Source organism: Mycteria americana, chromosome 8, assembly GCF_035582795.1.
Source record: "Mycteria americana isolate JAX WOST 10 ecotype Jacksonville Zoo and Gardens chromosome 8, USCA_MyAme_1.0, whole genome shotgun sequence".
In the NCBI taxonomy this organism is placed as follows: Eukaryota; Metazoa; Chordata; class Aves; order Ciconiiformes; family Ciconiidae; genus Mycteria; species Mycteria americana.
In genome coordinates this window covers 47,412,880-47,427,086 of record NC_134372.1, presented here as the reverse complement: position 1 = coordinate 47,427,086, position 14,207 = coordinate 47,412,880, and the positions used below count along the sequence as shown (strand labels likewise).

Below are 14,207 nucleotides of genomic sequence, written 5' to 3'. Positions count from 1 at the left end.
TGATTTATTTGCGAGCGTGTTGTCAATGCAGCCCTCACAGCCCGTGCCTGGCCAGCGGAGCTGGATGAGGACGTTGAGGAACCCCGAAGGACTCTTTCAGCAATGCAGCTGTTTTGCAGAACAGCCTGGGAAAGAGGAGCCATTTGCAAAAAATGTCAGGTCTGTCTTGCAGAAAAGCATGGGAAAAGAATAAATTTGCAAAAAAACCTCTAGGTATCTCCTGCAGGAAAGGAGCCATTTGCAAAGAAACGAGGTTTCTCAGGCAGCACCCCAAGGAATAGCATTAACAGGGTGCGAGCACCGGGAAGATCCCGGGGGGGGGGGGGGGGGGGGGGGCGACGGACGGCCGGGGGCCGGGAGAAGGGCTCTGCGCGGGGGGCTGTTTTCCGAGGAGCCTCGTTAGCGCAGTAGGTAGCGCGTCAGTCTCATAATCTGAAGGTCGTGAGTTCGATCCTCACACGGGGCAGCAGTGGTTTCCTCCTTTTCCTCCTCCCGCGGGCGGCCAGGAGCTTCCCAGGGAAAGGAATATATTTTTTTTTAACGGAATTGCAGCAGGGGCGGGACCGGGGCGGCGGGGGCGAGCCCCACAGGGCTGGCAGCGGGCTGCAGCGCACGCCGTTACCGGACACGGGCACCCCTCCGCCGGCCCCCCGCCAGGCGCTGGGTCCCCCCGCACGCTAGGGGGCGCGCCGCCCCGGCGGGCGCGGCCTCCCGCTGCCGGTTGTGTCGGGGAGGCGGGACAACGGCCGCGGAACGTCCGTTGGCGGCGGAGGCGGCGCCGATTGGCGGCGCCGGGCGGCGGGCGGGCCCGGCGGCGCCGCGCGGCGCCGCGCACCGCCCCGTCGGGCAGAGCGGCCGCGGCCATGGCGGTGTGCGCCCGGCTGTGCGGGGTGGGCCCGGCCCGCGGGTGCCGCCGGCGGGGGGCGGCGCGGGAGCAGCGGCGCGGTGGTGCCGGCGACAGCGAGCCCGACACCGACCCCGAGGAGGCGGGCGGCGGCGGCGCCACGGAGGACGAGGAGGCGGCGGAGCGCATCGAGGGCGGGCGGTCCGCGTCGCACCCCGCCGAGGCCGGCCCGGCCGGGCGGGCCCCGCTGTCCCTCCTGGAGCTGCCCCCCGAGCTCCTGGTGCAGATCTTCGGCTCCCTGCCCGGTACCGACCTGCCCAGCCTGGCCCGCGTCTGCACCACCTTCCGCCGCATCCTCCGCACCGACACGATCTGGCGGCGGCGCTGCCGCGAAGGTACCGCCCGCCCCGAGGTGGGGGGCCGGGGACGCCCTGAGGAGATGGCCCCGGGGGGTGCGGGGTGGGCGTCCCGGAGGATGCAGAGAGGAGATGGCGCCGGGGGTGGTGCAAGGTCAGGGTCGCGGAGGGTGTGGGGAGGTGACGGGGTGTGGAGCGGGAGTGCTGAAGGGGTGCAGAAGGGAGATGGTGTGTGAGGTCTGGGGGTGCAGGAGAGAGCTGGGGCCCGAGGGGGTGCGGGTTGTGGGGCCGTGAGGGGTGCATGCAGGGCTCCGTGTGTGGAGGGTGGAGAAGAGGGCAGATCGCGGGTCCGCTGGGGCACGGTCCCTTCTTGGTGGCACTTGCTGCAAAAGGGGTGACGTGTGAGCAGCTTTAGCAAAGGGCATCAAGCTGGGGTTGTTCCCTGGGGTGGCAGCTGGAGAGGAGGAATGGGGATGGGACCAGGCCCAGGCCCTGGCAGATGATGCCTCCGTGTAGGGTGTCCTTGGGTGAATCTTGAGGATGCGGTATTTCAGGCAGCGAGGAAAGGGAATGATCAGTCCCAGCAGAACGGGGCTGCACTGGGGAAGAAGGGAGCCCTTGGGTGTGCAGCTGGGGGTCCCGGAGCTGTGGAGGCACAGCAGGTAAAGCGGGAGCAGGGAGCCCGCGGGGGGCTGGTGAGTGGATGGAGGAGGGCAGGCCTGGGTAAGGTTATCCATTCCTGTCCTGTCTGGGGAAGTACAGTGCCAGGTTCGGAGGGGTTCCTGGTTTGCATGTGCGTTTCCTGGGGAGCGTCTGTCGCAAGGATGCTGTGGTGCATTAATGCAAAGGCTCAGGGGCATTTTTTTTTTTTGGGTAGCGTCTCAGTTCTGTGTTGCTGTGGCCCTGCTCTGTTAGGTTGCGGTTCTCGCTCTTTACTCCTCATGCTTTTCCTCATATCAGTGTGGTTCTCTGTCCTGTTTGTTAATCCAGCAGCTGTCCCACCCTCCAAGGGCTGTCTTGCTGTGCTCATCGTCTCTCTTCGTAGTGTGATCCTGCCAGGTGCATCTGCTGCCAGCACATGAAGTCATGTATTTGTTGTTGTTGTTTGTTTTCTGTTTTTAATACCAGTGAGGGCATCGGGATGAAGAAATTAAGTATGTCAGAGTGGCTGCCTGCCATAGGCAGCGGGCTCTGTTCAGATGCATTAAACCTTGCAGGAATGAATTCATGCCTTATCAGCACTATCCAAGAACCCTTGGACAGTACAAAGGCTGTACCTAGAAAATGTATACCAAAGCATTCTTACTTCTTAGTTCAGCATGGGATGATCCCATTGTCCCAGTAACTTAACATTGTTTTTTGGAGACAGGCTAATAAAATGGCATTCATTCTTTCCTTATTCTCCTCTACTGACATAGAGTCCTCATGGACGTTTGTGTGTTTCATGAACGGTTTGCAAAACTTTGCTGGTTAATTATTTTGACAGGTTATGATCCTGGCAAAATGTTTCTATAGAAATGTATATAATTTTCAAATATAGGCTAGGTTGTCTTCTAAAGGAATCACTAAATTAGGCCTGATGGGGAAATAAATTTATTTATTGAATTCATGACTGCTCCTTGGATTTTCTTGCCAGTGGATAAAGCAGTGTTCAAAAGCTTAGCTGAAATTTAAAGAAACAGTGGGCTTTGTATGGCTAAAGCTAAACTGGACAGGAAGGGAAAGTATTAAGACTAGACTCCTGTCTCAAGGCCCTTAGCTAGCTGCAAGGTGAGAGGTGCATAAAATCAAATTTTTATTCTCTTTTTGCACACTGTTTCTTATGTTTCCCCGATGTATCTGTTCCAGCCACTGTCAGAGAGTGTATTAGTGGACTGCTGGTGTGATTGAGGTAGATCTTGTACCAAAGGCGTGGTGTGCAAGCTGTGCTGAACAGATAAGGGTCAGGTTCCTGGCTGAAAAACTTACTACATCTATGAAACCGTTACTGCAATCTTTTAACCAGTCATGGTTCTCCAAGCGGTTCCTAATCTGGACTTCTTGCACTGTTCATAGTGCTTTGCGTTGCTCTGCGCAGCAGTGTAAGTAATTGCCGTTGTGGTAGTACTGTAACTTTGAGTATTTGTACACAGGAGTATAAAATTGGTCACCATTTTATGAAGCTACTTTGCAGTTAATTTCTCTGCATATATTTCAGTGATACGTTGCACATGCTCAGCTACTGAGTGTGTTCAAATGTGAGTGTGCAGCTGTGTGATGAGGGCAACTACTTGGGGACGTATGTGGACATCAGGTATTAGTATATAAATGCATATATAAAATGTAGAATGTCCTAGCACACTCCTTGTATTGATAACTTATTCACTCTGAAGCCTACTGATGATATTCCAGAGCCGAGCTCTTTGAGGAAGTAACTAGTAGACTTCAACTTTGTGTCGGTTGCATATGCAAAACTATTTGTGTCTTCAGAAATGCACAACGGTAAAGAGACAAGAAAGACAATCCTAAAATTAAACAGAAGAGTTCTTCTCTGAGAGAAGCTGATTGTTGCAGTGCTTTATTTTAGCCATTTTATACCTTCGTCTTGGACAGGAGCAGTGCCGAATGTAAGCAAAAGCCCTGCCGTTGCCCAAGTCAGATGGGGCACTCAATCTCTTGAGCGTTGGTATCTTGCTGTTGCGCTGCTGTGTGCCGACGCAGTTGTAGATTAGCCTTGAGAAGCGTTGTGATTAGTACAAGCATCCAGAGGGCTTGTTGTCCTGGAAGTGGAGTGGCTTTTGCTGGTGATGGTGAACTGGGAAAGTGCTGGGATTAACCAGAAGTAGTTGTGTAACACTGGTGTGGCTGTTAGGGCTGTTGTCCTTTTATCATTGCAACTGTTTGTGGTAAACAATGTCTCTGAATTGCTTCTTTGGCAAGAAGAGGATTGCAGTCTCTTTCATGTTTTCTATAAATAGGAGATTGCTGATCTCTGCAGTGGGAGCAGAATTAAAGTGTATTTCACCCTGACTGGTGGCCTGACCTACCTTGATTAACACCTGATAGTCCATTTTAAATGGTAACCGCTTTCATCTTAAAATAAAACAGCGCAAGCGCAGCAGAACACCTGGAAACAGACCAGTAATTCAGAATAACCAGGTCTAGAACTTGGATGAAAAGGCTTTTGTTTGTGAAAACAACCTCCAGCAGCTTTTGGACCTGCTGAAAAATGTCAGGTATTAAGGTATTAAAGGTATTAAAGATGCTAACCTTCAGCAAGTTTTATAGAGAGAGGTGCCTGTGGAGAAGAGTAGGAAATTTGGTTTATACACTCAGTGGGGGGGCTGTTGCGTGGAGTTCAGGTCTTACGAGACTCCGGAGAATCCACACAGGAGTTTGATGTACAACTGCTCCCACAACAGGAATAATTTCTTGTAGTGCTGCACCCTAGTAAATGCGAAGGTGGTTTTAATAAGTCACAAGGCTCTAATCTTCCTTTGTGTGAGGTTAAAGCATTGTGTAGCGTGTTTCTTTGGTGAACCATCATGGGCTTTTTTTCATCTCTGAGCACGTTCTTGGGCTTTTAGGCTATAACTTGGCAATGGTTTGCTGTTTCTCACTGCTAATGGCAGGTGCTTGCTAGCTGTAGCCATCCTTCAGGGGGTCTTCCTTAGATCTGTTTGTAAGCTGTAGATCTTAAGCCGCCCATCTTTTGCTTTAGGGTATCTGCAATGCTTTCATTTGTTGCAGATCAAATCTCCTTTTGCTCAGCTCCTTATTTGCGGCTGCAAAATATCTCGGTGGTAACTACAAGCCTTCCCTTGGGAGAACTGTTCGGGAAAGTATTTGGTGTATTTTAATCTGATAGTTCAGCCTTTGGAAACAAGCAGCTGGTTCCAAATGTGTCCACCTGGTATTTTGGAGATGCTAGCCTGAGAATCTCCCATTTTTGTGGTCTCTGAAATAATCCAGTAAGTTCTATGCTTTCTGTTCTGTGTACAGCCTTGTAAACATGCATTTATCCAGGAATAATTGGAGGACTTGATTAGTCAGGGCACAGTGGAAACTTAGCAATGGTAAGAGTGTCAAGCTCTACCAGACATTCTAATTTCCCCTGAATTGCAGATGTCCACATACAGTGCTTGCAGCTGCTTACTGGCATTGTCATGCTGAGAAAGAAAAAGCAGTAATTTGGTCTTTGATATGAATACAGGGGCTCTTCCCTACCTGAGTTTAAAGACCCTTGTTTGTTTTGGTTTGGTTTTTTAAACTTGCACAGAGGGAGGTGTGTGGCATGGCTTCTTGTACAAAGGAGAAGGGAATGTGAGCCTTAGAAGAGCATATGGCGAGAGCAGGCCAGGGAGTAAATTACACTTGCAAAAGTATTAGTGCAGTTCATAATAAATGGAGCCTGCCTTTCCAAGTCCTTTAAATTCCAGTGCATGTGACCATGGAAACAGCACTGTGTCACCGTGTGTTTGGTAAATCTTCCAAGCACTCCTCATAAACCTAATAAAACAGGCTTTCCAGCTGGTCAAGTAAGAACTTTAAACCCAATTTCCATCCTTGCTTTTGAAGCAGGATTAAGTAGCCATTTTCTAATGGTATAAATTTCGTGTGTGGATTTCTGTGACTATTAACTCCTTAAAATGCTTTACTCAGTGAGCTGTTGCCCAGAGATATGTTTCCTTAAAATAGACTTAATGGCACCGAAGTGGAATTTCCCAGGAAGCTTGAGCCCTTCAAAGCTTTCTTGGAAAAAGCTTTCTATTCTCTGTGAAGAAAACCTTACCACTTTTATTTTTCTGTAACTATCTTGAAGCTCTACTTACTGTTAATTTTACGTCCCTCTTGTCTTCTGGATTAAAAGAGATGGCCAGCGTTCTTGCTTATGATATTTGGAGGTTTTGTAGGCACTGTGAGCCGAGAGACTGATTTTTCCCATCAAGCAGCCCGCATGGTGTTAACAGCTCATGGGTCAGAAGAGCTTAAGTGATGCACTTACCCAGAGTTAAGCCATCACTCTGGGATTTTGACTCTTTGTAGTTGTTTGCTGAACAAAACAGGATAAGGACTAGTTATCATAAAATGAGATGAGTGTTAAAGCACACTAAAATGAGATTATTTTTTTTTCTCGATAATACTTTCTTATAAGCCTTGGATGTCTAATGTCAAATAGCGTGTAGCAATATTGAAATTCTAAATTTTTGTCTTCTTTTTTTTAAAGGAGCTTGCTATTACTTGGGAGAACTTTGAATCTTTCCAGGAAAGATTTGAACTACAGAAGTTAGGAAGTGCACCTTTAGTAGTGGTTTTGCTTTCATAAAATTTCACTGCAGGTTACCAGGGGCACTTGCATGAAACTGGGATAGAGCTTTAACATCAAACCACTTCCCACCCCACCCTGTTGTTCCAAGATACCTGCTGGTAGTGGCACTGCACTGAGACTGCACTCGAAGTGATTTACAGATCTACTAGGGAAAATGCTTTGCGAAAAATCAGCACCTTCTGGAGGAAGAGAGAACGTCACTGTGCTGGTACGGCTGTTAGAGAGCAACACGGAGAAATGCCATTTGGGCAGGATCCTCTGCATGTCTCCTCCCTTTCCGATGCAGTATAAATCTCTTCAATGGCACTGAATTTAATCTAGCTGCAATGCCTGCTGCGCAAAGTGTGCATCTTACTGATTCTGTGGCCAGGTGAGTATTTGTTTACATGGAAAGAGTTGGCTGTTTCCAAACAGCAGCTTATGACCACGCTGTTTCTGTCATCCTGTAAAGATCTCTAACTTTCTGATCAGCTGAGGAAACATACTGTTCCCTCCATCCCTTTGATGTGATTACCAAACACATACCCACTTGGGTACATATGCAGAGCAGTGGTTGAAAGCCTTGATAGCTCTGGCAGGAGGGATAGACATGGGATGACCTGCAGGGTGGGTCTGAATTTCCAGCCTCCGGCAGAGCTCTGGTTTCACAAATCTGCAGAAGGGCTGTGTCGGGTCAGCTGGCTGTAGCCCAGCACTAAATAGCTTGTTTGTGCTGGGCTGGATGTAGTTTCCTGCAAGCTCGTCTGTCTGCTCTCCGGCTAATTGTGCTTCCTCATCCCACTTTGTGTTTGATAACACTTAGACCTTCCTCTGGCTTTTGCTATGGAATTCAGCAGGAGCTTTGCCACTGACCTCTGCATCTTTTAATGAAGGGCAATGTGTTTGTTGTACCTTCTGCCCACTCTTACCTTTACCGAACTCGCTGCTTACCCGAAGTGACGTTATGCGGAACGTGTATTCCCCGTAGGTGAGCTGACAGTAAGCTTTGCGCGTGCTTTATCATCGTGTACATATACCACAAGTGTATTTATAGACAGGAGGAGGTTGAATTCATTCAGGGAAACTTCTGCTTTTCTCGTATATGAAGAATGAATTCTCGGTTTGCGGCAGTTCACCAGCATTAGGTAGTGGTATTTGGCAGCCGCGGCAGATTGTTAATGCAAGGAAGCTCGACTGAGGATAAGTTTCATATTTAATGATTGGATGAGGGTCTTCACAGATAGACTTTTGCATCAAATACCTGGCAGGTGTTTGGTATTGCTAAGGAAAGCTGGTGTTTGATCTGTGGTATAGATGTCTGATGTCAAGGAGGGTAGTTTTCTGTACTGAGATCTAACGGGGTCACTGCAGCAGGGTGTTTTTGGTTGCTGATGATTTTTTGGGATCTCCCTCCTCTCATTTCCTCCCTCTGGTCTTCTAAGGATTTCTTGCACTGAGATGTTAGTACTTGCTTTTATGGTTTTTTTAAGCTTCTTAGAAGTTTGGCATTGACTTCCTGAAAATGAAATGAGAGAATCTCATTTTCTGCTTCAAAGCTGCCTTTAAGATCTCTGGATTGCTTTGTTTTCAGGGTGTTCTGTAAGCAATCAAAGGCATTTGAGCGTACAACAGACCCATCTCAATCTGATCTGCTTTCAAGTGTAACCATATTTGTACATGCTGATGCCTGTTTAATGTCTCCATTTCATTCTTTTTAAAGTCTGTGACCTTTTCTTTAGGATCCTAATAAGCAGTTTTCCCTGTTGGATACCTCAGTGGGAGTAGATAATTACTACACACAATCATGATTTGATCTAAACGGGCATACAGTTCCAGCTGGAATGAGTACATCTTCCACATTTCACACTCTTTCTGGTCTAGGTGTAAACATCTGTAACTTCGCTGTGTTTGTGTGTTCCTTATGGTGTGTTTGTTGCAGGCATTGTTTGTAAAATGTGTTAGATTCCCAAACTGCAATATAATTACATCTAGTTTTCTGTTTTCTCTTCAAAGCAGCATTAAGATTCTTGGACTACTGTGGCAGCTTGCAAGAATGCACCTAATAACATTTCATTTTTGCTCCAACAGTAGATATCAAGATCATGGGTAGCAAACGCCTTTGTGCCAGAGTTGACATTATTATTTGTGTCGTTGCAGAATATGGCGTCTGTGAAAACTTGCGGAAATTGGAGATCACAGGAGTGTCCTGTCGAGATGTTTATGCCAAGCGTAAGTGATAAAGCTGATATAGATCTGTATGGCCTTGCTGAGTACCAATTTTGAAAGCATATACATGTTGAGTATTTATTAAACTTTGACTTTAATAAATGTAAGTTAAATAAGTTAAATGAAAATAAAGTTACTCAGACTTACTTTCTAACGGCAGGGGTTTCATCTGTGAAGTTGATGTTTTTGGGGTTTTCTTTAATACTAAGCAGATGCCGAGAACTGGGATGTCTATGTCTCCCAATCCTTTGGTAGGAAAACCCCATGTATTTAAATTTATAGTAAAGTGTGTTGAGAGTTTTTCATCCTTTCCTATTTTGCCATTTTTAGATCTTGCTAAGGAATTAACTGATATTTTTCATAGCTGGAGGCTTCCTATGCCCTAATGTAGCTAAGTCTCGATCTCAGTGACAGGACGCCGTTATATGCTGACAGTGGGAAAGTGCTGTAGGTAAAGGGATGAGCGTTCCTCTGGGCTGCTCCTGAAGGAGGAGAGCCTGGCAGGGCTGGGGCTCTGCTGCGGTGTCGGTGTGGTTTAGGAACATCTGTGGGAGCGGGATCCCAGCTCCTTAGACCCAGTGTGCCTTCTGCAAGGCAGATGCACATCATCTGCCTTAGAGTGGGGAGGGGGCATCATCAGAGGAGAGAAACCAAGGTAGACTAAGGACTGAAGGGGGGCCTGGATTCGTGGTGAGGCTGTCTCCCCTGTCACCAAATCTTGCCCTTTGCAGTTAGAAGCTGAGCTGCTTGCTCAGAGAGCCTCACGAAGCCCCCCAAGAGCTGCCGTACCAGCGCTGCCAGGCTGTGTTGTCTTGGTTCCCCACCACAAATTTTGTAAGGGAGTTACCTGTGGTCCGTAGGATAAAGAACAAGATTTAACCTGCAGCACGTGAACTATGGCTTCTGGCTGTTCAAATAAGGTCCTGCTTTATGAAACAAAAGCTGTAATTGTCCCAAGTTACAGTCATGAGAGGTCTCTGTAGGCTTTGCAGATCCAAAATCTGGTTCAGCTTCTACATGTACTGTTGTTTGCTGAACCTTGAAGCAGTGATGACCTCAAGCATTGATCTTAATGCTGGAAAAAAGAACAGGTAGAAGGGTTTTAATCCCATCTGTAACAGACTTGCTGAGCATCCACGGGCAAATTATTTCGTCACCTAGTGTCCCTCTTTACCTGTTTGTGCTATACGACTGGAACTGCCTAATTTTCCTGGGCGGGAGGGCTGAGTGATGCTGAGCCAGCACTTAGATGTCCACAGAGAAGTCTCGTTAGCGCTTGAGGCCTCCCTTACTTCCCATTCAATCCGGTATCTCTGTATAACACTGGTGTGGTAACAGCTGTACAGCACATACCGTACCGGATCTTAATCCTGCATTGCCAGTCTTAAATGGCAGAACATCTCTTCATGACCTGTAGTCTTTTTCACTATAATAGTTCCATGGTTCAGTATATTAAAGTGATATTTAGTGCTGTTTTTATACACAAGTTTTATGTAAAAATGGCCTTATGGGCTCAGAACAATGGTCCCTCTCTAGCCCAGTACTGTATCTCCCAGCCATGGCTGTGAGCAGGCACCCAGGGAAGACCGAGAAGAGGCCAAGCCGATGTGATACTTTCCAAAGTACTCTCTCAGCTTCTGACTGTTTTCAGGTTGGGGGATTTCCAGAGTCTAACGCGGTTTGTTGGTTTAATAGCCCTCAATAGATCTGTCTTACATGTTTCCAGCCTTCCTTTGCACCAAAGTAGTTTCTGAATCTGTAGCATCCATTGCCAAAGAGTCGCACTTGACATGTGAGAACCACCTCTGTGATAGACCTTATTGCATTTCGGAGTAAGGACTGTGTCCATATCCATTCAGCAATCCTAAGAAGCACTGGTTACTCAGAATGGTTAGTCAGAATGCTTGGCAGCTGTTTCTGGCATTCAGGGATGCACCATCTTAGCTCTCCTGCTCAGATTCAACAGTCTGCCCTGTTGCAAAGACTTAGTGGAACAGTTTCCTGGTGGTGTGACCCCATTTTCTCTACTGTCCCATAAACTTTAATTGCAGAAGAGTTAATTTGGGGCTACTGGCAGGACTCGCATGCACTTTTCTGTCCACTGAATGTGCTTCTGTAAGAAGTAGTGTGGGAAATGGGGAACTGAGCTCAAGTGCTAGAAAGCATAACTAATCCAAGGCCTGGGCTACCATCCATGTAGTTACTTGGCCTAAGTGGTCTTACTGAGACAGCAGTGCTCGTTACAGTCACACTACAGAGTTTGAGGGGGACCCTGATTCCACTTTGAATTCACTGGATGCCATTTGTAAATATTGTCTGTGGGAATCTTGAACGTGCCAAGTTCCACGTGAGTAATCGTGCTAACCGAGTATACCTGAGACTGGGGCTGATGGAAACAAATGGTGCACCACAACTGGAAGTAAAGTCAAAAGAGAGTTTGACTTTCCTGCGTGGTTGGTCCAGACTCATCATACTGTTACGTTCTGGTTACAGTGGAGCAGAGTTTGCTGGTACTTACCCTGCTGTGTCTGTTCAGGTATAAACCCACGAGTGAAGTCGGGGCGTTTTATGAAAATCCTTCCCGACTACGAGCACATGGAGTACAGAGATGTTTACACCTGCCGTACGTACCTCCTGCTGGTTGATGCTTCCTGCACTAAGCACACACAAGATGCTGCATGGAGTGTGACGTTGCTTTAAGCAAATTATTTTGGGGTGGACCTTGGGACAGTACGGAGGGTGCTGGTTAGTCCGTTCTTTCTGTCGTGCATTAGTGGAGCATTCTGACCCTTTAGAGTGACAATGTGAGTAGGGCAGGCAGTGAGGTATGTTGGTCTCCTTTTGAAGTGCTTTGAGTTAGAAAATTGTCCTGACTGGGTGCAAAAAGGAGGGTCTCTGTTCACAGTAGGGGAGCACTTGCTCTGCTCTTCATGCATGCTCCTCTCTTAGAAGGAAGTATTCGGATACCCTGGTGAGGGCTCCCAAAAGCAAGTTTAAATGGGCTCTAGACTGGAAAAAGCTTTGTCTTGATCCAGATAAGCTGCATTCGGTTCCACAGCCCTTCTCAGTGAAAAATGCTGAGGGTTCCCATACCAATTCCCTCCCTGCACAGTGAATCCTTTTAACCACCATCTCCCTCTCTAGCAAACATTCTGTTGGTGTTTCAGAGACTGTGATTTGCCTTTCTCAGTCACGAAGCTGCTGTGGGTAAATTGTTTTTTCCCTCCAGACGTTGTGTTGAGGGAAGAATAGTAAAACATTGGAGTTTAAGGCTTGCTGTTCTGCAGGAGTTGGGGGGAAGTACTGACCAGTTTACACCAATTAAGGAAGCCGGTACTGCTTGGTACTTGGAGGGGGTGTTGAGCTGTCTCTAATGCTCCTTTGGGTCTGCATGGTTTTGCAGACTCAAGTTCCTAACTCACTGATGCTTGGGAATGGAGTTTTTCGCACACGCTAATGAGCGGAGTGGATGCTGCAAACTTACCTGTGCTAAAGGAAATAATCAAGCGTGGGCCACGCAGAGAAGATGGTGTCTTTAACGTGAGTCATGACAGACAAGCAGCAGCAGCAGTGCTACAGCAGGAATCAGTAGAATGTTTTAGGTTTGGCAGTCCTGCTTGTCAACACCAGCCTTGTTCTGGAGCTGGATGGGATGGAGAGGCACGTCCAAGCTGCCCCGCAGGATGAGGGATTCCTTTGTAGATTGCTACCTGGGTGTTTGCTCCAAACGTGCCATTTGTGGTGGCTCTGAAATGGCATTTTGTGCTGTTCCCTCAGTTGTTAATTCTTTAGCTGCAGCCCCAAACTTCTGATATCTCATGCCCCTTTTCTCTAGGGGTGTGTTGTATTACTTGGGGAGCAGCCAGTGTGGTTTAAGATGTGATTGCTTATTTCCCCCTTTTTCGCCTCCTGTGTATTAAGACTGCATTACCAGGATTTACCATGTGAGTGCTCCCTAATTCATATTCATGCAGCCTTAGCCAGGTCAGCTCAGATCACTTTCCCCCGGGTTTTAAACTAGCCTGGCTGACACTTAGCTCTTTCCACTAGCAGGTCAGTTATCACCAGCTGGAGAGCAGTAACTGCTTACATTGTTCCAACTCATTTTGCTTCTAGATACCTTGCTGCATCCTGAGAGTCCAAGAGAGTTGTAGTGGAGATCAGGTCTTTTGCAGTCAAAGTGAGCTACCTCTGCTTTAAAGGCTGCAGATTTCACTGAAAACTCCCATGTTAGGTTTTTGCATTTCTCTGCCTGTGCTGTCCAAGCTGGACACAGGTAGTGACATGAGATTTAGTTAAAACAGTAACATCTGAAAGCATCTGCTCTCCTCCTGTTTTAATAACCCATTCGGGGGTTGTAACTTGTCTGTTCCTACCTATGGCGTCTGTGGTCTGCCAGCGCTGCGATGCTTGCTTGAATCGCTGTGCATTTGCTTAGCGTCACTTCTTTATCCTGTGTCTGACTGACAAAGAGCACAGGCATTAGACCTTTCCCAGGCAGCCTTCTGTTGATGGGAGCTTGGGCATTCACTGCTTTTTCTAGCCCATCCCCAGCTGGATTCAAGCCACCTTCCCATCCGAAGAGCGTGCGGGGCTGCTTGTGGCAATGTGGGTAATATCCAGGCTGGGTGGGGGTTGTACTGAAGTGCCCAGTGGATGTATTTTTGCTCCATTTGGCAGGATGTGGGCTCAGAAATTCAGGTAGGCAAGAGGCTTCTTCAGGATTGAGGAAAATAGGCAGTGTGCATAGCAAAGGAAAACCTTGGAGAAAGACCCAAGTGCTGTTTTCTTTCGAGGAGCAGGGAGGGGAAACAACTGTCAGATCCATCCGGTCTCCTGCCAGGGAGAGCCAGAGCTGGAATTCATCAGGTTTTCCCTGCAATGAATATAGCTGCTGGCTCGCTGGAGCCCAGAGACACCCCAGGCCTGAAAATGGAGCTGTGCTTTTGCTTTGAGACTCATTTGGGCCTTTGGCCAAGTACCAGCATTTTCCCCAGTAACTTCCTTTCCGGAAAGAACAGGAGGAGGAGTCCACAGTCCCCTGAGCAAGTGAGGGAGACGATCTGTCTGTTAAGGTGTCCCTGCCGTGGGCGTTGGTGTGTAGGGAGGGTGAGGCTGGGTGAAGCGCTGCTCATGTTGCAGCCTGTTTCCCATCAGCTCATCTGGAGACTTCTGTAGTGCCAAACAGCTGGGTTTTTAAACAATGAAAAAAGAAGAGCTGCCCACAGTAGTGGTGCAAGCTAAGCGCAGAAGCTGCTATCCAGTGGGTAGGATTCTTCTGGAGGTGAATGGGATTTTTTTGGTCTCCTCCCTCCTTTGCAGCCCCAGGTGTCCGGGTGGTCGGGGCAGATGGTGAAGCCGGCTCTGTCTGTGACTCAGCCACGTTTCCTGAACCGCCATGGCCCCTGGCGAACCGAGCTGCAGCTGGAGCCAGCTGTTTACTCAAAGTGAGCACACAAACTGCCCTCGACAGGCATGTGTCTTGGAGTGAAAG

At 48.1% G+C, this 14,207-nt stretch overlaps 1 protein-coding gene and 1 non-coding gene across 8 annotated transcripts in view; both read left to right on the top strand.

Annotated features, from left to right (window-relative positions):
• The first annotated feature begins 393 nt into the window (after positions 1 to 393).
• On the top strand, positions 394 to 466 carry TRNAM-CAU (transfer RNA methionine (anticodon CAU)). Its single transcript has one exon. It is a non-coding gene; the product is annotated as a tRNA-Met (tRNA).
• A 366-nt stretch (positions 467 to 832) lies between these two features.
• Positions 833 to 14,207, top strand: part of FBXO31 (F-box protein 31) — a 28,184-nt gene continuing 14,809 nt past the window's right edge. For 2 of the 7 annotated variants that reach the window (XM_075510966.1, XM_075510967.1), the window contains exons 1-3: positions 833 to 1,239; positions 8,645 to 8,716; positions 11,250 to 11,336. In XM_075510966.1, coding sequence (XP_075367081.1) covers positions 864 to 1,239; positions 8,645 to 8,716; positions 11,250 to 11,336 — 535 coding nt within the window. In that variant the 5' untranslated portion in view covers positions 833 to 863. Of the gene's footprint in view, positions 1,240 to 6,580; positions 6,879 to 8,644; positions 8,717 to 11,249; positions 11,337 to 14,207 lie in introns of those variants that run through there. The other 5 variants (XM_075510968.1, XM_075510969.1, XM_075510971.1 and 2 more) reach the window with 4 other exon arrangements.